The sequence below is a fragment of the Protopterus annectens genome, chromosome 10.part0 (assembly GCF_019279795.1).
Source record: "Protopterus annectens isolate FY-2018-M chromosome 10.part0, PAN1.0, whole genome shotgun sequence".
NCBI classification, from domain to species: domain Eukaryota; kingdom Metazoa; phylum Chordata; order Ceratodontiformes; family Protopteridae; genus Protopterus; species Protopterus annectens.
The window spans coordinates 1,368,198,161-1,368,225,337 of NC_056744.1; the positions used below are offsets into that span (position 1 = coordinate 1,368,198,161).

The 27,177-nt window shown below is 39.8% G+C and overlaps 1 protein-coding gene across 1 annotated transcript in view; it reads left to right on the top strand.

The window, feature by feature from the left end:
* Window positions 1-27,177, top strand: part of LOC122814279 (receptor-type tyrosine-protein phosphatase C-like) — a 2,027,173-nt gene that overhangs the window by 576,395 nt on the left and 1,423,601 nt on the right. Inside the window, exon 15 of the mRNA XM_044086870.1 lies at window positions 21,211-21,306. Coding sequence (XP_043942805.1) covers window positions 21,211-21,306 — 96 coding nt within the window. The remainder of the gene's footprint in view (window positions 1-21,210; window positions 21,307-27,177) is intronic.

Sequence of the window (27,177 nt, forward strand, 5' to 3'; positions counted from 1 at the left end):
ACTCTGGGAAGACCTTTCTCAAAAGTTACCCTATCAAGATGGCTTAGAGATTGTGTTACCTTCATTTACAATCATAATAATCACAAGTTACCTGTGCATGTAAAAGTACATTCTACCAGATCAATAGCCATGTCAGCTGTTTTTCACTGTAGGGCATCCATGGATGAAATAGTTGCAGCCACAGCATGGGCTATTCCACATACCTTTAAAACTTGTTACAAATTGAATATGGTCTCCATGGGAGGAGCATCCTTTGGTTCTATGGTTCTCAGGAATATCCTTCCATAAGGCTACCCAGGACCTACAGTAGCCGGGGACTCCATCCCCATTCATCAAGAATGAATGAAGACTGACAATATCAGATAAAGAAGTTATGTTTTTACCATAATGTTCAGTTTGTGTTGTTGATCTTCATTCATTCTTGACATCCCACCCTCCTTCCCCCTCCTACAGATTTCCTGGAGGACTGAACACTTGTTCTGGGAACCTATAGGTTTCACCTTGGACATGGCTTCTACCTTTATATATTTGTTCTTCTGTCATACTGTTTTTCTGCAAACTCGATCTGAGGTAATGGAGAGGAGCATTGCGGGTAGAGTTTTAGCCCGAGAGTTTTTTGAATGGCGCGAGCTGTATAACAGCTGAGCCGGTTCCGAGGATCGGAGCCGAGTCTCATTCATCAAGAATGAATGAAGATCGACAACACAAATGGAACAGTATGGTAAGACCATAACTTCTTTTTTTCTACTCATCCTATAGAAGTCTGCTACATATAGAAAAAAATGTCTTCCAGTTTCACCCAAGAGTACTCCTTTGGATTCCAGTAGCTTTCAGAGCCAAGACACTATAACAAGTGAGTTTCAACAAGTGGAGCAGCACAAAAGAAGACACAGAACGTCTTTGTAACAGCTTATGTGAATGCCTACTGAGGCAGTAGGGAACAGGCAGAGGCAAGAAAACAAGAGAAAATAAAAGTTTGAATATGACTGGTGGAGAATGGCAAGTTGAAACAGGAGGGAGAGGAAGGGAATGGGATGGAAAAGAAGCTATCCTTGAAGGGGCAAGAAAGAATAAAGGGGGGAGTGAGTGTATGAAATCCAGCATAGGAGGAGAGTGTGAGGCAAGACTGGAGAATTCGCATAAAGAGTTCAGGCAAGATATTGACAGTCGTCAGTTCTGACATTGAGAGGGGTTGAATCATGGGACATGTCTGGCCTAATTGAAAAACCATGGCAGGACAGGACAGGTGTAGAGCTGCAGAGATCATAGGAAGGGGAAGGACATGAGCCCATGTTATGATGCATGTTAAGACTAATGACCTGCTGGCATGAACAGTTGAGAAAAGAGCAAAGGGAGCAGTCCAAATATACCAGGACAAGGGGTGTGTAGTAGTTTTCTCAAGTCTTCTACTCATGTCGACAACAAGTGTACCAAGGAACCCAAGTCAAGGTTTACAATGCATAGTTACAGGGGCACGCAGGGAAGGGAGGACATGGCTGTAGTGGCAAATTGGGGAGGCAGGAGCTAAAGAAGCCCTTTGAGTTTAGAGTATGTTTCGACTCTGTAAGAGCGGGGGCAAGTTCTAAAGGAGAAGTTCATGAAATATGTAGACCTCAGTCTGTCTTTAGGAGTAAAGGGGAGGAAAAGGAACAAAAACTTTTCTGAAGGAGAGCAAGCAGCAGTAGAGGGCATACATAGGAAATGTAAAAGGCAGAGTGGGCATGAAAGATAATAATTTATTTATGTCTCCCTTCCCTTCTTCTATAACATCTGTATTCATCTTCTGTCTTGCAGCTACTAGAACATCACTAATTCCTTAGCCTCACTGCACTCTGTCTCTCTCACGTATATCTTTGTTATCTCTTCATTCCACCTTCTCATGCTTTTCTCTTTTAATTAACTGTTTTCATTGTTTGCATAATTAAGCTCACCTCTAGGCTGTTCCTTGTCTATTCCTGCTTCCTCATTTAAATATTGAACTACACCTCAGGATAATTTCAGTGAGAACATAATTCAACTACTTATTGTAACTTTTGTATTATTACATTTATATACTGTTTTACATAGTACTTGTAATATGTAATGTTTGATATGCATTCTATTATTTATGATTACTGTCTTGACGATTGGATAAGTAAACACTACTAAGTGCTTGTAAAAGGGCAAAGAACTTTTAAGTGTGTCTATTTACCACTGTTTATGGCTAGGTGCCTTATAGTTCCAGTGATCACTTCCTTTGCATTGTTCCTGCATTATTACCTTCCCATATTCCTTCTTTTAGTCTAAGTTTTTATTAGACAGCTATTTTTATTGTATTCCTTTTAGGTACAGGTTATGTCTAAAAGAGGTTGTTCAGATAAGTGTACTTATCCCAGTCAACAAATTTAAAAATAAATCAAAAAATAAAGAAGAAGGAAGATGAAGAGAAAGAGCAAAACTGGGGTTGGGAGGTATTCCTGTGTATTGCCTGAAGTCTGGGAAATGTTGCAGGAATTCCAGGCCACGCTGATATTTGGTTAAGTTAAAAGTGCTAGCGCCATATCATATGGTGCAATGAAATTGCTAGGATGGTAGTTTTGTCTTTCTTGTCATCAGGAGTGTTGTGACTGGAACAGGGGAGGAGAAGTGGTATATGCAAGATGTGGGGTATTCTGCAAGCTGATAGAAGAAAAAGAAGCAGGGGAGCAGTGCAGAATGGAAGAGATGAAGAAGATAAGTAGAGCGGCAGTAAAACTGCAGGTTGGGGGTTAGGAAAGTTGGTGGCTGATGTAATCTACTATTCCCAGACAGATTGGTGGAAGAGCAGTAGATTGGAAGGTTCATGGTTTGCTATTTGCAATCTTGTGAATTGCTATATACCGTGTAAGACAGAAAGATACAGGTAAAAGCTCTGGGTTAGGTTATTCAGCTTATGCAAGAAGGCACCATACAAAGTAACATTTTAGATTTATTTGTAGCTGGTCAATTAGAATTTGCTATGTACACTTACCAGAAATAACTGTGCTGCAATCTAATTCACTTTAAACAGACCCAAGTGTAGTGGGGTCTATATTTGTACACCAAATGCTCAGACAAGTGAGCAGTAGAAGGTAGAGCCTGGAAATTCAAAATCCTGGGAGCTGTGGGATTTCACAACAAAAGAAATTGAGATTTTGCTTCCTTCCCTACTGTGGTGCAATCTCAAAGTTGGTATATATAATTAGCAGATGTTGTGTGGGTGTAAGGGGGCTTGCCCTCTTGCAAAAAACAGATGTTTTGTGTGTTTGGTTCAATTGAGCTTCTGGGATATCAAGTTTCTGAACTCAACCTTCTAATGTTTTTTCATCTGGGCATTTCATATACTAATAGGGACCCTTACAGTGAAAGGGTACACAATTTTACATTACAAGCAGCTGGGATTTGAGGTCTTAAAGGAACTAAGACTGGATAGCATGTACGAGGAATATAAGCTGTGGATAAGATTCAGAGATAGCATTCTGAAAGATAAAGCTTTGGAGGAGACCACAGCAGCTAAGTATGGAGCTCAGGACAATACTCAGCAGTAAGGAGCAAGCATTATAATAGTAGAAAGAATTAGGAAGGAAGGAAGCAAAAGAAGCAGGCATAGCAAGGAGGGTTAATCAGAAGAAGGCCCGAGCTGGACTGAAGTGGAAACTGAGGAAGCAGGGAAACTGGAAAGGAAAGGATTTTCCAGCTACATTTCTGGCTCTAGATGATTGCCATTGTTAAATGACACCCCGACCCCATGTGCAAAACTGGCAAAAAGGGGCTATGGATGGATGGAGAGATGGAGGGATGAAAGAATTTCAGAGATGAAGAGGAACACCAATCTAAACAAACCAATCAAGGATGAAATGGAGGTTAAGGACAACAATGAGATTACTAAAGTACTGAATAACGTTTATTATCTTTTATTATGCAGAAAAGAAACAGGGGAATGGTATCATGCTATGATGGAAGGAAAGCAGAAGGAGGTAATGGATGGAATAGTGGGCTAATAGGGAGAGGAGAGATGGTAAAGAATGGGTCAATTTATAAGATGACAAAACACGGGACCTAGGCTACTTTGACAGAATCTCTTAAAAATATATACATCTTTAGCCACTGGAATTAAAACAAAACATGGAAATAGATTCAGTTAGTCCTTTTCTAATGGAGGTAACAGAACAAGTCCATACCACTAAAGGACAGGCTGGTGAAACTGGCAGACGATGTGATAGAACTGATTCTGAGAGAAAGGCTTGAGGTCATTCCAATGAACAGCTTTGACACCAAGACCAGCATTATGACACTTTTCAGAAGAATTGACAATTAATCTTCTTGCATTTGTACAGTGGTTGTAAGTCAAGCTAGATGAGGGAGTGTTAAGGGAAGTTTATTTTATTTTATTTTTTTTTATTTTATTTATTTATTCTTTGTTGACCAGGCTGGAGTCCTAAAATAGCTAAACTGTTTTCTGTTCCAGTCTGGGTGAATACAAACCGTATGATATACAAAGTCAAGATGAGAAACACTATTGAACATTAATCATAAAACGTCATAAAACAGTAGTAACAAAACAAAAGATGTAAGTAATGCAAATGATCATTAAGAGCAGAAAGTATTTAATAGCACTGTGTATTTATAGTATGCACAATAATAAATAAGAATAATTGGGGGGGGTGAAGAAAAATTAGAGTAGCGAGAGGATGGTATAGAGAGCTGAGGGGTACAGCAGAGTGGTGGGGGTAGGATATGAAGGAAATTGTGAGGAGTTAGAGAGTGAATGGGAAGCAGTTATTAGAGGTGCCAAATGATGTTGTGCCTCCTGTGGTTAATAGTTTGGAAGGAAGGTCAATTGGGCAGTAATTGTTATCAGGTAATGTCTTGGGATCTGGATGGAGGACAGGAACTTGATCCATGGCTTGGCACCTACATCTCTAATAGACACAGGCTGCCTGTAATTTGTTCATCTCCTAGGACCCTGCTTGTAATTTTTTCACCTTTCAAGTTCCTGATTATACTTACAAAGGGTACCAGAACTTGTCAGAAATTTGGGATGCATGGCTAGGCTTAAAAAGGCCCTTGTGGTCATTAGCCTAGTAAACACATATGAACCTATGAAGTACTTACATGAAGCTTGTTTGAAAAGGTGATTTTACAGACTTGTTTGAATTTATTTCAGGTAGAGGTGGATTGTAGTTCTGTTCCAGGAGATTCAGATATTTGAGGTGCGTTATTGCAAAGTTGTGGTCTTTAGAGCAGAGTAGTTCACTAATGCATTTACTCTATATGACACTGAGGATTTATCTCAGTGAACTAACATTCTACAAAAAAAGGATGTGAAACAAACTGGATAGAATTAACAATGGTTGACTGCATTAACAAAAGCATGAGTAGAGCATCATAAATTAATAGGTGCTACATTAACAAAGCAAACAGTTGACTATATTTGATAACTGTGAAAATGAAGGCAACCGGAAGTGTATATGGAAAAGATTTAATTAAAGTGCGTGATATCCAGTTTCATTTTGTGTGGAGGGAATAAATAAAAGACGTGTATGTAAGTTATGAAAAGTGTTGAAGATAGGATGGAGTTGTTTAAAAATAAAAATGTAACATAATTTTGCCCTGGGAACAGTATGGGGAAAAATATAAGAGAATTTATGACTCTATCTTAATGAACATATTTGATTGAATGTTAATGTGTAAAGAAAATTTCATACATTTATGTATATGTTCTGTTCCTGAATGACAGCAAAGAAAATGTTTGGTTCTAAAAACATCATAATGTGAGGGATATGATTTAAAAAAGAGACATGATGGTGGTGGTGGGGGTGTTATCTCAAACCAGGAGATCAGACAGCTTACTCCTGGAAATATATTACAGATGACATAAGGACTGCAAAGATACAGTTAGGTTGGCATAGGCCACCATGAAGGAACATCTAGGCTATAGATTATAAAGATCACTAAGCTAATTTTTCAGATTAGTTGATGGTTTTCAGACCTCTGATCTTATCTGAAGTCTATTTGGCCTTTCTAGTTGGGTAGTATTCTTTGTTTGGTAGAGGGGCATTATATTTAATAGTGGGTCTAATAAGAGAGGTATAGAGTAGAGTAATGACATATTTAGATTTGGTAGAAATTCTCTTTCATATCAGTTGGCCAAGATAGAATTTCCTAACTATGGTGGAGAGATGGTGATCAAATAAGAGTAATTTACCCACATACGTGTGGAGGGCCTTATAGCAATGCCAGTTTATAAAGGAATATAATGTATGTGATTTTATGCACTTTGAATTTCTAGTACTTATGCATTTTATAGCATAGGTTAGATTCATAGTTGCTGAATTGAGACTGTTTGGTATCACTTGAGCACCAAAACCAGCTCTTCACTGACATACTGAAAGATCTGAGGTATCCATTGCTTCCAACTAAATATAAATAACTGTTTTGCTCTTATATTGCACTTTTAATTGTAATTTGTGTTTGCATTCTACTGTCTGTTTGAATTGTCTGAACTGGTTTTTTGCCACATTTTAGTCTATACTGTAGTAGTTCAGCTGTAGCATAGCCCAGTTCCAGGTTTGCTGTTTCTGGGTCTGTTTTGTAACTTCTGAGCCTCAAATTCAAGCCATCTTTGTTGGTGAAGGCCCTTCTGCACCCTTGTGGGATAGCTCAGAGAGTGCATCCTTATTGGCTAGTTTGAGTTAAAAGGGTTACTTCTTGCTTTACTTAAGCCCCACAATTGTGCTGGTTTGCATGTACCACACCATTGTGCACTGTCACGTAGCAGTGGTAATCATTGGTAGTTTTAGACGCAAATGTTTTGCTGTTAAATTTTTCCTTAGCACTTTGCTTGTGGTCCACCAGAGGTTTTTTGCAGCCTTGCTCTACTGTCAGGTGAAACACTAAGCCTAGCCTCAGAGGTATCAACACACCTCTCACCCACTAGCCATTCTTAAGTGTGACCTCTTTTCCTAACCATTTAAATTTGCCTAACACTATGACAGATAATTTCCCACAGTTTCTCCAACCAGCTTGGTCGACATGGGCACCCTGAGACAGTGTAGCAACTGTCTCATGTTCACCAACAACCTTGTGCTCTTAGTATATACAAACTCAACGTGTGAGAGATGCAACTAAATTTTGAACCTTGAATCCATACTCTTTAAGACACCAGTCAGTACATATGACAATGAGTGGGTTGCCAACATGCACACCTCACGTACTAGTCCACCCAAAACCACATCACACATACCTACATATCTTGAGGCCCTCATCAGAAACATACCTAAACACCAGAGGCCTCCCAGACACAAACACAAGCACTCTACATATAATACTTTCTCTGCAGAACACAATATACATAATAGCTGATGCACCACTGTCTCACTTGTCAAGCCCTTAAGGCAAAACACAAAAACCAAACATATTAGTCATAGGTGATTCCATTGTAAGAGACACAGCTATCCTTGTCACCAGGCTGGATAATGAAAAGGTCATGGTCAGCTGTCTGCCAGGTGCCAGGATCCTCCATATCACACATGCTCTCAAGTCTCTCAAGAATAGGTACTTTTATGACTCCATCATAGTCTATGTTGGTGTGAGCAACTTGAGATGTACCTCCCTGGACTACATGAAGAGAGATATGACTGAGCTCTTGGACTATGTGTCTCAGGCAGGTATGTCTCTAGCCTTCAGCAGCATTTTACCTTCACCAAGGATGATGCCTCAATATAAATAGAAAATGACTTGACTTCAATAAATGGCTTAGTTTCTGGTGTCATTCTATGGGGATCCAGTATCTGTCAGCCTGGGGATGACATGATTAACAGACCTCGATGCTTTGCCAGAGATGGCCTTCATCTGTCATCCCTGGGATTTTGGCTTCTGGATGAGGATCTTGCTACCCCGATAGTGCCTTTTTTAAGAAGTGTCACAAGGACAAAATTTCTGACCTAGAAACTCCATCTAAAAACAACCTCAATGTTATGCTGCTAAATGCTAGGAGTCTTAACATGAAACTGCACTAACTGGAAGTAGTCCTCACCTTGGAAGACGCAGACATTTGTGCAGTCACAGAGACCTGGTTCAAGGCTGTGTAGAGCACTCCAACCATAACTGGTTACACCTCCTTCTACATGTTCAGACCACTAACTGAAGGCGTGAAAACTAAAGGAGGTGGTTTCAGTATTCTTTAAAGATAAATACACCTCCAGACTGGTTAAGCAGTATGATTCCCTGGGGATACTTCAGGTGCAATTAACTGTTGGTAGGACACCTACTGAAGTAATTGTCAGCTACAGCACCCCCTCCATGAATCAGGACACCCACTCTGCCTGTGTGAATCTACTTGAGTCTATCAAGATACATCCGAATGCCATGGCTTTGGGCAACTCCAGTTCCCTGGAGCAGCTGGTTGACACCCCTACAAGGCATGCCAACATCCTGGATCTGGTGCTTACCAATATGGGGGAGCCACTGTAACACCCCTACTGTGAGGTCTTCCCTGGGGAGATCTGACCACAAATCAGTCTCATTCTAAGTAACTGTCACACTTGAACCCCCCCCCCCCCCCCCAGCAGCAATTAAACTAAAAAACTTCTCCAAAGCAGATTATAATCTCTTACGGGATGGTATAAATAGCTTCACTGCACCTCCCCCCTCAGATGATCCTGGCATCTATGCCAAGTTCTTTACCAATGCTTTATACAAACACCTGTATAACTGCATTGACCCAGCCATACCTGATATGACCAAAACAAGCTCCTCAAGGTAGAGCAAACCTGCCTGGTGGACAACTGCCATTAACAGGCTTTACAATAACAGTAAGAAGGAGTGAGCCCTAAACTGGAAACACTCTCTTCAGCTTAAACAAGCAAACTTCCTGTGAGCTCCTCCAAAGCAAACTAGGAATCCAAATTAGCTTCCTCAACTAAGGACAACCATAAGGCTTTCTTTAGTTACAGCTGTAATCTAAAAGGAAAGGCCCAGATTTGTGCCAAACCGGTAGTTCATGATACCATATATAATGAGCCTGTGGACAAAGCTAACCTGTTGTCTGACCAGTTCTTTGAAAACTTCACTCTTCTGTCCATGCTGCATGCACCCCATGACATCCCTACCACCTGTCCCCTACCTTGTATCTCTAAAGAGCAAGTCATACACGCCCTCTCTAAGGCCAGAAGCACAGCATGTATGGGACCTGATAACATCTCATCCTGCATCCTACATGGGCTCCAACAAGAATTAGCAACACCCTGAGTACTCTTTTCAGTCATAGTCTAAGCACAGGCTTCATCCCAGCTGAATGGAAAATGGATACCATTATTCTCTTGCACAAAGGTGGTGGTTCAACTGACCCTGGGAACTATAGACCTATTAGCCTGGCTAGCATTATCTTCTAGGCCATGGAGCAAATCATCATGGACCTTCTCAACAAAGATATATATAATCTCTAAACAGTTGACCTTACTCAGTTTGGATCTGTCCCTAGACATAGCCAAGGCTTTTGAGACTGTCCCCCACTCAGCCATCATTGCCAAACTCACCCAGCTAGGTATCAACTCTTATATTGTTAGATGGGTTACTAAGTGGCTCACTGATAGAACACATATAGTCCAAATAGGGGAGATCACCTCCAACAGCAGACCTGTAACCAGTGGTGTTCCACAGAGATCAGTCCAGGGACCTCTACTGTTTGAAATCTATTTCTCTGAAGTACAAGCAAAAACTAAAGGTCTGTGGCTGATGAAGTTTGCTGATGACTGCAAACTGGGAGCGGTCATAGAATCTCCAAATGATGTCAACATCCTACAAGAGGGTCTTGCACAAACAAATGATTGGCGCCAAAGTCATGACCTTAAACTCAATGAAAAAATGTATTATCATCCCTTTCAGAAAGAGAGATGTTCCTACTAATTACCACTTCAATAGTAACACTCTATGTATGCACTCAGAGGTGAGAGACCTGGGTACACAAGTTGACAGCAACCTTACGTTTGATCACCATGTCTCCACAGTGGTAAGAAGGGCATTCTATATTACTCATAAGTAAGGGCATTGCTTCCAGAAAAAAAAGAAGTTATAATCTCCCTGTACTCTTCCCTCATCAAGCCAATAATTGAGTACAATGACCCTTTTGGTATGCACCTTTCCAATCACCTGCAACAATTGGAGAGACCACAAAGGTTCCTCACAAGGACAAGTCAAGGTCTTCATCATCTGTCCTATGTGGATCTTCTGAAATCATTGTCACTTTATTCTGTTGCATACAGAGTACACAGAGGTGATCTCTGCCTTACATATAAGGCAATCTCTGATGCCGTTTTATTGGAAATGCTAAATATCCCCAAGTCAAATGGTACAAGGGATACACGCAATAAAGACGTTAACCTGACATGTGACATTAACAGAACCTGCTGGAGGGACAGATTTGTCTCCCAGAGGTTACCACACCTTTGGAACACCTTTGGAACAGACTACTTCTCTTGTCAAACAGAGTATCTCATTGGCCCTCTTCAAACACAATGTGGATGATTGTATGGGTAACTGTAAATTCACCCCTGGAGATCCACCTCCTTCTTGGACAGGAGCAATAGGTGCTGATCATGGAAATAAGGGTAGAACTTGACCAGGCTTATAAGGGCCCAAGGGCCATTAGCCTAATGACTTCCTGTGATCCTATGATTCTATGTGATAGCAAGGAGAAAGGCTTGCTTGTTGAACAGTAGTATGTATGCATCTTTTTAGCATTCAGTTTGAGACCATTTTTTGAATACCAAGCATGTGTATAGTCTATCCCCTGCTGGAGCAATTTAGTATATCTGGAAGATCAAATAATAGTAACCAGGTTGGAGTCACCAGCAAAAGTAGATAGCTACACTCCTGGTATATTGGTCTAGATATCAGTAAATAGTGGAGAAATCATGAGAGTACCATATGAGACACCACCAGCTGAGGCTTTACATTCCAAGACGGTATTCATAACTCTCATAACTTGGGTCCTAATACACAAACAAACAAGGTGGGGGTTTATAACTTGTCTGTAGCACCAGCATGTGAGTGGTATCCTCACCTACTCCAGGGCAACAATGAAACAGTCTCTGCTTTTTGTGTGAGTGTGGCACCATGCGTTTATCCTGTAAAATTAAATGACTATTACGTAAAGTAAAAAGAGAGGCTAATCAGAAAAGATGGCTCCAGTCAAAAAGTAAATCAGATGTGAGGATATGCTGTTGGTTAGAAAAGGTGGGACTGAAGAAAATAAAAGTTTTCTGATAGTTAACTGAAGAATCACTGGGCCTCACAGGAGAAATTTTAAGTGCCATTGCATGCATGGGAAATGTGTGAACAACACAGAAACAAAAAGTTACCAAGGGAAGTAACAAAGAGTACATGAATCCAGTATTAATGTCATTCCTATACACTCCCTTCCAGCATGAGGTACAGATGGAAGCAGGGCAGTGCAGTGTTCAAATACCTTGAGCTATTAGATATGATTTGGCCAGTCAGGGGTTGTTAACTGGTGACCAGTGGGCATATCTATGGTGAAAGTGGGGATCTGGATGCTTTAGTTTTTCACAAATAATCATCTACAATGATGAAAGATGTCCAATAAGGAGGCTGTACTAAAGGCCCAGTGGTAGTGCTCAAGATATTAGGGATCTACTGCCAGTTACAGTTGCCTAAACAATGAAAATAACTACTGGAGGGACTATACCTTGTGACATCATCACACATTTGCAGCACAACATTCCTGCACATAACTTGGTATTGAACTGAGAGTGCAGTAAGCGTCATTATATATATCTATATCTATATATATATATATATATATATATATATATATATATATATATATATATATATATATACTTGTGTGTGTGTGTGTGTGTGTGTGTGCGTGTGTGTAGTTGTAGGTGTAGGTCAAAGGGGGAATGGGAGACTTTACCCTCCCACCTAAGTAGTAATGAATGGATGTTGTACTACTGTTTCAGTGAAATGCTGTTTGATTAATTTACAGATATCTACATCTATCTATCTATATATCCAGCTATATATCTATCCACATATATATATATATATATATATATATATATATATATAGAGAGAGAGAGAGAGAGAGAGAGAAAGAAATAGATTAAGGACAGGGTTGTGTTACACACTAATCCATCATTCATGCCTAAAGTTGTTAATGAATTTACCTTCAATCTCCCAGCATTCTATCCTGATCCAAAAACAAGGAAGAATAGATTCTACATACTTTGGATGTACACAGGCAGCTGAGATACTACCTTGACAGAACAAAGCACTTTTGTTCACCCTATCTCTAAGCAAACATTTGCGCAATGGTTGCCTTCTGCTATTGCTTTCTGTTATTGTTACTATGATAAATCTTTCCAGGCAGGTCTTCCAGTCAAGGTTTGGGCTCACTCAACTATGGCCTTATCCTCTTCAATGGCATATTGCAAATAGGCAGACTATAGAAGCATTCCAGAGGCAGCATACTGGTCCTCTGTTCGTGCCTTCACAAACCACTACAAACTGGATTCCTTTTCAGAGTCTACAGCAGATATTTCTAAGACCATTCTCCAGGGTCTCCTAGATCTTTATTCTTTCATCTCCTAGATACGGTAAGCTTTGGTAAATCTACCCAAAATGCCTCTCAGACAGTGGGAATGATGAACATAGTACAGTTACATGGGTTCTACTTACCTGTAACAGTAGATGCTCGAATTCTTCCTTGCCTCAGTGCCAGCACCTACCTGTCTTCCTCCTGATTGTGCATAGTTGAGGTGGATTTCAACTTCTTTGTTTCGTTTTTTGTTGGATTTGGTTTTTATATAGTATTGTGATTGGCTGCGAATTTACTCTTGCTAGATAATTCTGTCATCGGGTACTTTCCCCTCTTTGAGGAATCGAAACAGTCTGATGACTCACTTCTTGTGACAGCTCAAGTCATCCATCTGAGGATATGCTCAGCCAATTAGCAGTCTCAGGAAGAAAGAGTGTGAGGGGAGTCTGATCTTTTGAAAGCTGGACAGTATTGAGTTACCTTTGCAGATAACCCAAAATACCACTGAGACAGTTAGGAATTCAAACATCTACTGTTACAGGTAAGTACCAAATCATGGCTGAAAAGGGAGATTAACTTGGTGAATAATCTTAATTCACATGTTAAGAGATGGGATTGAGGGTAGGTACCCTGTTAAATTAAATAAGGCAAACTTAATAAACTGAAACCTGGAACAATGTCTAGGAGTCATTTTTCTGCTTTGTGCTCATAAAGTACCAGGAGCGGGTATAGCTCTCCCACAGTGCTGTGTTGGGTTAAAGGGATAATTAGACAATGAATGAATGAATGAATTAATTAATTAATTAATTAATTAATTAATTAATTAGTTATTAAATTTGGCAAGTATATGTAATGCTGAATAGTACTTTTTATCCTCAGCCTCAGCAATCAGATCTCCTATACTTGTCCCCTATCTTATCAACCCAGTTGTTTCCCTTCTGAGGCAAGAGCCAGCCCATTCATTCCTCAGTCAAATTGAGAGCCCTATGACCCATTCATTCCTGTCTGTGATGAGAGCTTGCCAGCCTACCACTTTTGAGGTGAGAATCAAGAGCCATCAGGCCATCATCCACTGGGTCCCCTCCTTCTCCCTTACTTCCTTCCCTAACAGCTGGTTGCTACCACTAAGCTGCTGCCTAGGATGTCCCTTGCATGCCTCTGCATGCATCTTGGAATACTCTACTGACCATTTGTATCACAAGCCATACAGACCCAATGAATGCTACCAGCAATCCCTCAACTTCTTCTGGGGTCAGTGGTAGAGTGAATCACACTGCCTCCCCCTCTGGGATTGCTGGGTTGGCATCAGTTGCACATTCCCAACCCCCAGCTCAGTCCTTAGCCAAGCCACTGTTTGAGTCTGGTTTGCATGGATTGTAGTGAGGACTTCATTACTCTATTACATAAGGCCAAGGCTACAGCAGTACACTTTTGACAATAGTGAGATTTCACTCAGTCATTAGTAAGTCGCCATGATAGTAATTAGAAGTTTTTCTTATGAGTTGGATAATTTAGATTTATTAAATAAATCTATTAGCCTGGGTGAATTTAAGAACTATGATGTAGATAGGAAAACATTTTGTTTCATGAAAATTTTGCTCCAACACTTCATTTTTATTTAAAATGGACTTAATCAGGTTATGAGCATTTTAACTAGTGTATGTAAAAGCACCCTATTGAAATCTCAAAACTCGGAGTGTTAAGTCCAGAGTTTTTTTTAAAAAGTTCTGAATATATAGCAAAAGAACAAATAGTGATGGCTCTTGACTCTCACCTCAGAAGTGGCTCTTCTCTTTTAAACGTATTTTTTGGGGGAGACCCCCCCCACCCTGCAACCCCACTCCACATCTCCATACCTGAGAGAAAAGGGAAAATTCTGAGAAATGGTAATCTTGGACTTAATGTATATAAATCTGGATTTTCAGCCATTCGGTCTCCACATCTCAGAATATGGCAATGTAGGTCTTGAAATTTCAAATGATGACCATTTGCAACATACTTGACATAATGTGTATAATAAAAATGTTACATCATACACATGGTCTATGATTTTAACTCCACTGGAAACTTCTGATCATTATGTTATCCTTTGCAAATTACTTTTCAAGTCAAACTGAGATTACTTAAGAAAACACCTCAGAATTTAGCTGCCATTAGTGTCATTTAAGAAAGATTTTGACACTTATAGAATCAAGTATTGTATGATAACAATATGCATCAATGTTGACAAATGTCTTATGTAAGATTACAATCAGGAATACGGATATGTGTCACTGATTACCAGAAGTAATAATAACTTGGCCGAAGAAATGGCTGACTGTAAGATTGCAGAGAAATTTGCCAGGAAAAGTTCAGATGTTGCAGAATGTGGAGATCAAATAGTATATTTTAAAACAGACAGAACTATATTAAAACATTGATGAATTTGAAAAATAAATTAATTAATAAATATAGAAAAACAAAACACAAGTGTGATTTAGTGAGTAGTTCTGATAGTATGAATTTTGTTCAGAGTATGGAAGTGTTTAATGTTAGTAGTGGTGCCATCTTTGCTCATAAAACGTTGTATGCAGACACCATTCCCCAGCAGTTTGCTAGGCATTTTATTAAGCCTGGAATAATTGGTACATCTGAGATGAGGAAATCCATCCCCATCATCTAAGAAGATTAAAGATACATGTCTTCAGTCAGCTTGGCATCTGAAACTTTACCAGGATAGTAGGCCTTCTCCCTTATGTCTATAATGCACTGCCTGCAAGTTTCCTCTTTGGATCTCTTATACCACGTGCAAGTCCTTACTTAGTGAAGACTTCTTTTCAGTTTGAAACTTTTTGTGGAAAGGTCTGAAGCTTTGCTTTTAATTTTTTTTTTTTATTTTGACTTTTCTCTGAAATAATTTGTTACTTTTTTGTCATCTAGTCTAGGGTTTTCGTTACCTCTGCCCCTTTCTAAGGCTTATCATGTTTTTCAGCCTCCTTATAACAGCTTAGGAGTAGTTGTTGGTCTGTCTTGTTTAAAGAGTGCTGGTTTCTACTATTCTTCTGCTGTTGTTTGTCAGATTTATCATTTTGGACTGAATTAGCTTAGCTATTCAAAATGGGAATAGTAACTTTACAATATGTAAGTATGGGGACAGAGACTTTACAATACGTAACTATGGGCATAGAGACTTTGCAATATTTAATTAGCGGTACAGAGACTTTAAAAAACATAAGTATGGGCATAGTAGCTTTACAGTATGTAAGTATGGGTACAGAGACTTTACAATACGTAACTATCGGCATAGAGACTTTACAATAAGTAATTATGGGTTCAGAGACTTTAAAATACATAAGTATGAGCATAGAAACTTTACAGTATGTAAGTATGGGCTCAAGATCTTGCCTAAAGGTAAATATATCTTATGTGTGTTTTGCTTAGGAGAGGAACATTTTGATGAACTGTGTCATATGTATGAAGAACTCCATAACGCCTAGTGGCAAGTCTGTTTCTATTCGTGAGGGGGGATCAAACTTGAGTTCTCCCTGAAATTTGACACCATCAGACTAAAGAGCTGAGGCTGTGATCAGCAAAACTGAAGAGAAATATAGACAGGAAAGGATGAAAAGGCATAAGGTTGAAAGACACAGAGGTGAAAAAGCTCCCTTTCCAAGTTCCTGCCAGGTTCAGTTAAAAAAAAGCTAGGACTGAAGAGTCTTCTTCTGCTCAGTTCACTTCTGAGGTCTCTGAAAAATTGGTCAGAATGGTGGCTAAACATTCTTCTGCTAAATTAATAGGAATATGTATCATTTCTTTGATCCCCATTCTGAAGTTAGAAAAAAATGTATTTTCCTTCAAATCCTTTGTCTGCAATCTTTCAGATCATTCAGCCTTCATTCTATTCCTGCCACTGAGTTAGACTCTGAAAAGGCATCCATCAAAGTCTGAAAAAAGGTGTCTCTTGCATCTTCCACCTTTGCTACTATTTTGGATAAAGGCATCTCATCTTATCAAAATATCACAGTTCTCCTCACTGGCCTTCATTCAAGATGTAGTCCCACTGGAACGGAATTCATCTTCCGCAAAGCACAGGTGTCTGTTAATTTTGGGTGCAGTCTTAATCTTAAGGTCTCCATCTTCAGAGTTGACTCCTTCTGTATCAACCATGCTAGCTGTATCAACAGGTTCAACATAATGCTGTCAGTGTTACGAGGGCTTGTTGGCATCAGTTTTGGTTTCAAATCCATCAGGGCCATTGCTGATGTTGCAGAAGTCAACCTCCCAGCAATAAGAGTTGATAACTCTTAATGTTGTGCCCGAAGGCATCTCATTGTTGCTGTTGTAGGTAAAGAGCATCTGCCCATCATGATGGCTTCAGATCCAATGCTCTCAATCTCAAACTCAGCCCTGGTAGATGGGTTTCAGTCTTGGGAAAAGGAGCAGGTAGTGCTGGCCATGAATATGTCAGCAACTTAAGTTTAGAAGCTGACAAGGCAGACTGTTGTATTTTCCTCCTTGAGTTTCTATACTGACAGTGAATTTGTTATCAACAAGCAACACTTCTTTGCTTGGCACTTTGGCCATCCACTTTTGATCTGAAAAGGTCAAAGGTGTAAGAAGAGCCTTTCAAGATTAGTCTTGAATAGCTGGCTCATTGTAGACTTCTTCATCTTCATTGCACCCCTCATCTCCAGGCCCTGGCTGGAAGCAAAAGTACAAGAGGAGACACTTGCACTTTTCTGGTAGTTTGCTACCCTAGATTTTAATGATAATGACATCCACTATTCCCCAAGATGACCCCAAGAGGAAGGAGGTCCTAGAATAAGGGTTACACGACCTGTTGGACCCCACAACCTCACTACAATGGGTCCTGCAGGAGGACATTTTTGCCTCCAACCCTCTTCCTTTGTGGTTCCTCAGGTTGTGCATCTTCTGATTACAATAGCATAGAAAAATTCTGATATTGCTATCCCAAGGAAGCCAGATAAATCTGCCAGTATAGCAAGGCTGGGATGAAAGAACAACTTCCCTAGGTGCAAGCTGTTAGGGGGGCATGATCGGCATTGTTAAAGAGGTGCTGATTTTATTTTAATAGATGCAATTGGAATAGTGGCTGCTTAAATGACAGTCAGTGCTTGTTACAAGGCGGCACTGTTGGCAATGTCTAACAGATGCTGACTGGTTAGTGACTACTGTACAAGCAATATTGGGAATCAGATATCTTGAATACAGCTTGCAGACTTGGAAGTCAAAGACTGAGTGACTACTCATAGACACAGTGCTGATTATGCACTTTGTCAGTATATTATTATTTTATTTTTTAGTCTTCGAGCTCGTTGGACTTTATTCTTGCATGTTGATGAAGTGGGTGCCAGATTGGGAGGCTGGGGTCTGGAGAGGCAATTAACTTACTTATGATTCTAGACTGGACCTGTTAGACAGGCACGGTTCCGTCATTACAGTGGCATCCATTTAATAAGGTCCTATTTCACGCAGTCCTGCTGTGCTTCCAGATAAAGAATCTAGAGCCTTGGAAATGTTTTTGCAGTGTGTGTTTATGCATCATTGATATTTATTGTGAGCTCAGTTGGCCATTTATCTCATATGATGAGATTCTAGTAAGAAATGGCTGATGAAAAGAACCAGTTAATAGGTGGCTTGCCTGATGGATACTCACAGTACAAGTTGCAATGTCATAGATGGTAACTATGACATCTGTTGCAGACTTCACAATGTAGGTATCTCACAGTTCTGTAGATGGTGTGACAAAAGCAGTGGATGCTGGCACAGCCCTTGAATGTCACACCTGGATGTGTGTCATGAACTGCACCAGAGATATCAAGGTGATCTGTTTTTAATCCCCTTTTGATGGCTCTACTCTTTTTGATTTATAAGTAAAAAGGCACCTGGAAAGTATGGAGAAAGAAGGAAAGGCACTCACAGCTGTTGATGTTAAGTTTCAGACTCCTCAGAATACATCAGAGCTCAAATCAGCATTAGTTTTGATGTAGCTATCAGCAGAAAAATGATCAAATATCTGGGAAAAACTGACATGGCCATGATCATTAAAAACAGACACCAGGTTAGAAATGACAATAATTCAACATTACTTGTACCGGGGTCATCCTCCAGGACACAATAGTCTAATTCTTGAGACCTTGCCTGACTTTCCCACTCTGGTGCATTTGGGGGTCAATTGCTCTTTCATTTGAATGTATGGCTGGCCATCTTACTAGGTACGTGCAGTGTCTTCCTTTCTTCACCTTAGCCCTGCTCCCATACATTGCCCAATGATCCAGCCCCTGAAATGGAGATAACTGGTTAGGATGTTTGTTTGCAGAGCATTATGAGTAAAATGAGAGGAGTGATTATTCCAGGAAAGTGTCACATGAGCTGACTAAAGGTTTGCAGCATTAGCCCTATATATGTAGACAAGGATGGACCTGCTCATCCAGATCTCATGTTATGGCAAATACCTAACTTTTGTTTATATTACAAAAATGAGAAATGTCTTGACTGTTTTTACCTCAAATGATCTGAGAGAAGTTATTTTCAAGACAAAAAGAATAGGATGGGACCCAATGGGCTATTAGGCTGACTAATAACACTTTGGAAGACAACTTGGTATTGTTTTTGCTGGAACTGTGTAATATTTTTTGATTAAGAGTTTTGCAGCAGGGTTATAGAAAACTACAAATGGGTAAATAGCCTTTAGGTCCAGTGATAACAAACACTTGGAAATCGTATTAGTTTCTTTACTGCCCTTTGCAAAACAATGGAAAGAATATCAATGAATAAGTTTCTTGTTGATAAAATATATTCACTTGTCTTAGAGCATATGCAACATGATTGTTTTCAAAGCTAATGATATTTGATAAGTTTATGTTCTCTTTATGATGTTACATTAGTATGGCCTTATGTTAGGGTTTATTTAGGGTGACCTATATCTCCTCATCATATCAAAGCTTGCATCATGATAGCACAGCTATACAATCTTGTAAATTAATTTTTGAGTATACACATTCTTGTAATGCAAATCATCTAGCTAATCATGTTATAAACAATTTATACACAAACAAAAACTGCATTTTGCAGGGGATAACCCCTAGCACTTCTCGTATGGGGGCCTTCACTCCCACAACTCATGTAGTTAATTATCTCGACACCAAGATCACTGTACCTGTCAGAAGGAGTGATCACTGATTGTCAGTGTGACAAATGTGTGACTTTCTCCAGATGCACTTTGATATTAGAGCTTTACTAAACTTGAGGAATTGTAAACATATATAGGTAGTTGGATTAGTTCTGGACTCTGGCAAAGTATACAGTGAATACAGTTATGCAGTGCAACTTCAAGATGGACCCAACTCAGTAGAATATCCACTTCATCCATGTTGGGTCTTGTGCTCTTTAATCAATTGATATCTTTTATCTTCCAAAATGAAGGTTGTGGGTTAAAGAACTGTGCAGATATCTGTAAATTGGGCACGGCTGTTAACTAATCTGGAGATATTAATAAGCTGCAAGGCTTGTATGATATAATTAAACATGGTATTAAGCTAACAGTTTAAAATTAAACAGCACCGACTGACAGGTCATGAAATTTGGCAGTAGCTGAGGTAGCAGGAGATACATGTTTCCCTCACTGAATGCACATCTGTCAAGGGATGGGTACATATTTTAATGCTGATTCAAGTTTTAGGCACTTAGGACTTTTGTTATGTAGTAAAGATATTCTATACTAAAGTGTTTTTAATTGGGTATACCATAACAACCAAGTATAACTCCCCCTCATCATTTGCTCTGTTCTAGTGCAAAATTATCTCTTCTGTTTCACAGTTTAATGTAAATCTATGTAGTGGTCACTTGAAACTGAGATGATTTAGAGAAATATATAGACTTTTTACCGAAAGATACATATGAAATTAGATAAGAGTGTGGGATTCTACTCACAGGCATATAAATGACCGAGGGGTGCTTTGTAAGATTTGTGGCCTGTAATGATATTGCATTTAGGAGGACTATACTGGAATTTCAGTGTGACAACAATCAGTTTGGTAGTAGAAGAAATGCATTTTCTTTTATATTCTCATACATAATCCTCAAACATCATACAAGTGGGTGTGGTAGTTTTTCAATGTAAAGAATTCTATTATGGATTAAGTATCAACATAGGTAAACAATTCCCCTTCAATAGTTAAACATGACTTGGAGTAATGCACATTTGCAAGTTTGAGGGTTTGTTATCAGTTGAAATGTTTCTTGATAGCAATCATTGTCAACTATTCTAAAGTCTATGAATCTATGCTGTATCAATATTTGAAAAAGGTGAAGAGGATATGATGACTGTCACTAGGCTAGTAAAGTAGAGTTGCAAGCCTGGGGAAGAAAATATGCTAAAAGGATGAATATCTGTGGTATAAGTGAAGATTTACAATACCTAGACAACTTATTTGTCAGTCTCCTTACTTCAGTATTTTATGACTGACTTATTTACCTCAGGCATGATGTATTCTTGTAGTTTAAGTATTTGCAAAAGTTAAGTATCTACCAGTTAAGCTGAATTTTCTGTCTTAAAGGTATGTTATTGAGTCAGACAAATGTTTAAATAATAATATACTAAAAATATAAGTTTTAAGTAACCAGCTAATTTTCTGATTTCTTTGTAGGTGTTATCAGCACTTCTGACACACATGCCTCCATCATGTCTGTGACATCTCTGACTACCACAAATGACTCATCACCTTCTGCCCCGCATGCAACAGGTACACTAGGTGAAATACTTGCACTCATATAATGCAATTATCATACCTCACCTCACTGACACTGATTGATGTTATAGACTATGTGGTTAGAATGAAAAAGAGGGGAACTTGCATATTATTTGGTTTTGGACTCATAGCATGACCCATTGGTTCACATTTTGTTATGATTTTAAAGAAAACTTGTACACCATTTTGACAGATAGCCTGGAAATAAACAGATCAGACAGTAAGCCATAATAAAGCAAATAGAGGCAAGTATTAAAGGCTTCACTAAGTGACCAAATGCTGCAACAACATGTGCACATATTTTATTTATTTATTTATCGGATTAAGTGATAACATTTTGTTAACCAGGTAAACATCATTGGTTTGAGGAGCACATGCAGAAGAGGCTGAGTACAAGTTATGGCATACAGTACAGCGAAACAAGAAAATAATTTCAGAGTAACAGACAATTAGCAAACCTTGAAGATATGTATGAATTCAAGTTAGCAGTGAGTCTTCAAAATGTATTCTCACATGCATGTAACTAAAGCCATAGAATAAAACATAGGTGTAGCCATGCATATAACATAGATGCCACAGTTTACTTGTTTAAGAATTTTTTTATTTTGTAATGTGAGATAAACTATAATTTAATTAAAAAAAAGGCTTATTTACTATGGTTATTATTTTATTTATCCTGACCATATTCTCATTAGATTCTGGCATCTTTTTGATCTACTGTTATTGCTGTTTCCAGCTCCCTGCTAAATGAAAACTTTGAGCATATCTGCATGGACACACATTCACTCCCATTGCCTCAGTGACATTTTGGGTCATTTGCCAATGTAACCCAGTACTGCCCAGTTTTCAAATGCTCAGACTCCACTCCATTTTTCTTCCTGTGACAGTTGATTAGCTGCTCTGGATCAAGTGCATTGTGGAGCTATGAACAGAGGACCAGGTTTTTACTGTTATTGAGGAAACTTTCAGTATTTCTGTCAGTTGTGTATTGTGTATATGTGCTGTTAGGCATAGGGGCTGTCTTGTACAGTCAGAACCACAAATTAATCATCTGTCTTCACCGTTATTATACTGCTTTGTTTTTATCTTTTGAAAGGAAAATATTGCAGAAGTTGGATTTTTCAGCATTTTAAATTATTTACTATATGTATGACTGCTTGTTTGTAATGTTAGTTGTTGCTTAGATCTCTGTTGAAACTGTTTTCCCCACCCCCCACTCCCTATTTTCTGCCATGTCTTCAGTTGGTATAACTGTTTTTTACAGCTTGTGTGTTATCTAACTCAAGGATCACTTGCATAAAATTAGACCTGTTAGTAACAGCCTGCATTTAATTGTTGGAACCTGTGTTCTGAGAGACTGCTTTCCAATCTGCAAATATACAGAGCTGAGTATATTTTTTTTGGTTTTGGAGTTTGTTAATTGTTGCTTAGATCTCTGTTGAAACTGTTGTCTCCCTGTTCTGAGAGACTGCTTTCCAATCTATCTGCAAATATACAGAGCTGAGTATATTTTTTTGGTTTTAGAGTTTGTTAATTGTTGCTTAGATCTCTGTTGAAACTGTTGTCTCCCTGTTCTGAGAGACTGCAAATATGCAGAGCTGAGTATATTTTTTTGGTTTAGAGTTTGTACTGTTAGTTGTTGCTTAGATCTCTGTTGAAACTGTTTTGTTCCACCCACCCTCCCTATTTTGGCTTGTAGTTTAAATTTGGTGGCTTTTGCAATTGCCTGCCCCACTGTAGATTTGATCTGGGACACTTCCCCAGTCCCATCTCTTTACCACATTCTACCTAATAAACTCTTTCTGCACTTGCTTTTAGTCCTTTTTAATTTAATTGCATTTATTTTTTAAACTGTGTTTGGTCTAATATTGCTACATACTCAAGTGTGCTAGCTTGCACTGCATGCAAATTGTTTTTACTACTGTTTTTGCTACTTTTCTGTAAAAAAAATAAAAAAATAAAAAACTGTAAGCCTGTTTCCTACCTTTCCTGTAATTAGTGTTCCAGATACAGATTTGCTGTATCCAGGACTGTATGTAAGCTTCTGAGCCTCTGAAGCCTTTCTGTGTTGGAGGGAAGCGGTCTAGCTTATCAGTGGCAGTGGTAAGCACTAAGTAACCTGTCTACCACATAAGGAATGGTTCTGGCCCAGAAATTGTAGTTATTGGCCGTTTGGGCAATCTCTTCTGTCTCTCTCAACTTTCTGATTTGAAAGCCTGCATTTGCACTTGTTTCTGTTCTGTAACTCGTCTAGTGCAGATACAGATTCTTAGTTTAAGCACTTAAATTTGCTTATTCGTGCTCAGCACTTGTTCAGAACTTGTAAGCACTAAATAAGCTACTAATTACTATGCAGTCAACCTTCCTCATTACCTAGATGAAAACAGTTTTTGTACTTACTTTTCTCACTTCCTTAGAGAAAAGCAGCTCTTGTACTCACTTTCCTCACTTATCTAGAGGAATTTTTTTTTTTATTCAGGCATTTGCAAGGGTCAGCTCCCAGTGTTCTCTCATTTCTATCTGATGAATCTGGGCATCTTGAGGCAATGTACAAATTGCCTCATGTACACAGACAACCCTCTCCTCCTACCACCCAACACTACAACCTGTGAGAGATGCACTTATCTAGCCAAACTGGAGGTAAAGCTCTCTCCAACCAAGACTGAACTTGACAGTCATGAGGAGAAGGTAAACATTTGCACCACACCACACTCATCACATAGTCTCACTAAATCTACACCACCAAAATCCACACATAGTAACACAAAAACATTCGCAGAGGCTCTCAGTAATAATCTGTCTAAGCAACAGAGACCTCCAAAGCAGAAATGCAAGCAACCTCCATCCCCCAACACAACCCAAATGACACATAGCCCACAGACTCAATGTGCCACTCAACCACAGCCAATAAGGCAAAACAACGTACCCAACACACTAGTCATAGGTGACTCTATAGTCAGGCACACTGATGTCCCACTCACCAGGCTAAACAAGGAAAAGGTTACTGTCAGCTGCCTGTCGGGAACCAGGATCCGCCACATACCCATGCACTCAGGTCACTCTGCAACAAGTACAAATATGACTCTGTCATTGTCCATGTTGGTGTGAATGACCTGAGATGTACCTCCCTGGACTACATGAAAACAGACATGGAAGAGCTCTCTGATCTTGTATCCCAGGCAGGTATGACCCTAGCCCTGAGTAGCATTCTGCCATTGCCCAGAATGATACTACAGTACAAGGACAAAATTGATTGACTTCAACAATTGGCTAAGCTTCTGGTGTCATTCTAAGGGGATCCAGTATCTGTCTACTTGGGATGACATGGTTGACAGACCACAATGCTTTGCCACAGGTGGCCTGCACCTGTCATCCCTGGGATTCTGGATACTGGCTAAGGCTCTTGCTGCCCCTATAGTGCCTTTTTTAGGCAAGGTTCAAATAACAAATTCACCACTGTAACAGGAACAGGCAAGCAAAAACTGAGGGTAATGGTACTCAGTGCTAGAAGTCTAAATCTCAAAATGCACTCACTCAAGGCACTCCTTAAAATGGAGAACATTGATATGTATGCAGTGACTGAGACCTGGTTCAAGGCTCCAGGGAGCACCCCTGCACAACCAGGCTATAACTCATACCACACTTTTCGGCCATGTAACCTGGACTGAAACACCAAAGGTGGAGGTGTGACCATATTCATTAAGGATATCCACACCTCCAGGCTAGTTGCTCAGCATAATGCATCCGAGGTTATCCAAGTGCAACTAACTCTGGGCAAAACTGCAATCTAAATTGTAGCTTGCTATAGATTCCCCACCATGCCCCAGTATTCCCGCTCCTCTTTTCTTGATGTATTGTAAAATATTAGGGTCCAACCAAACACCCTAATAATGGGCGACTTCAACTACCCCACCATTAACTGGGAAAACTACTCGTGTACCAACTTCTTCACTCAACGTTTTCTGGAATTCGTAAACTCCAATGCCCTGGATCAACTTATCCACACCCCCACCAGGGGCAACAATATCCAAGACCTAGTCATTACAACATGAATGACCGGTGTTCCACACCTGAAGTCAACTCACCCTTGATATCCACATCCCATCCCCCACCCCCCATTAAGGAAACCACGGTAAAACATTTCTCCAAAGATAACTTCATGCTTCTTAAGACAGAAGTGGTGAAATTCATGACACCCATGCAGATGGACAATACAGTTACAAATGCTGAATCCTACACAAATGCACTCTATGAGTACTTAGACAAGTGCATGGATCGTGCTATCCCAAACAGAACCAAGACGTTATCCTCCAGAAAAAGGAAGCCGATCTGGTGGTCCCGGGCAATAAACAAACTGTACAACAGAAGGAAGAAACTGTTGCAAAAGAGAGTAAAATCCCATGAGTGGAGGAGCTCCCTGATCAGCCTCAGTAAGAAGCTGAGATCCCTTATAAGATCCTCCAAAGCTAGCTATGAAAACAAAATCACCACTAACTCTAAGGACAACCACAAAGCATTCTATAGCTATGTCAAGAATCTCAATGGCAACACCCAGATCTGCTCTGAATTATAGCACAACGGCATGAAAATTACAGAACCAGAACTGATATTGCCAACATCCTGGCAGATAGGTTCAGTGCTAACTTTACTCCCCCCCCACTCCCTAAAGGTTCCATATCTATACAGGAAGAATGCAGAGTCCCTGTAATCACAACTACACAGGTAAAATCTGCACTCTCTAAAGCCAAAAACACAGCATCCATGTGACAGGACAACATCCCAGGCTGCATTTTACACGAACTTCAGAACAAACTGGCGCCCCACTTAAGCACCATGTTCAGTAATAGCCTCACATCATGCTTTGTGCCCACTGAATGGCACACAGCAACAGTTATCCCACTCCAAAAAGAGGGAGCCACCGCTGATCCTGGGAACTATCAACCTATTAGCCTGATAGCCTGGTTTGCAAGGCCATGGAACGTATCATCATGGAACACATAAACAAAGACATTGATAACCTCCATACTCTGGATCCCACCCAGTTCAGGTTTGTGAAAGGCAGATCATGCCTCCTGAACCTGATCGAATTCTTTGAGGCAGTCACTAAAGCCATAGATGAGGGTAAGGTGGTTCACACAGCCTATTTTGACCTCGCCAAGGCTTTCAACACCATCCCCCATTCTGGAATTACAGCTAAACTCACTAAACTAGGTATAAATCTCTATGTCACAAGATGGGTTGCCAACTGGCTCACTGACAGAACCCACACTGTAAAAGTTGCAGTCTCCAAATCTGACCTCAAAGCAGTGACAAGTGGAGTACCACAGGGTTCCATCCTGGGACCTCTCCTGTTTGGTATCTACTTCTCTGAAGTACAGGCTAACACAGAAGGCCTCTGGCTAACGAAGTTCGCAGATGACTGCAAACTAGGAGCCATAGTCAAGTCCCCAAATGATGTGGACATCCTACAGAAGGGCCTCGCTGAGACAGATGCCTGGTTTCAGAGCCATAGCCTCAAGCTCAATGCCAAAACGTGCAGTGTCATCCCCTTTGGTAAAATCTCTGTACCCATGAACTACCACATAGGCAGCAATCTACTTAACATCGAATGTGTGATGAGACCTTGGGACCCAGGTGGACAGTAGTCTCTCCTTTGATAGTCACATCACCACAGTAGTCAGGAAGTCCTTCTACGTGGCACACCTTATCATAAAAGGGTTTTCATCCAGGAAAAAAGAGGTCATTGTTCCCCTCTAGTCGACACTCATTAGACCCATTATAGAGTACAATGCCCCTTTTGGAATCTACCTCACAAGACATCTGCAACAGCTGGAAAGGCCACAGAAGTACCTCACAAAGAGGATT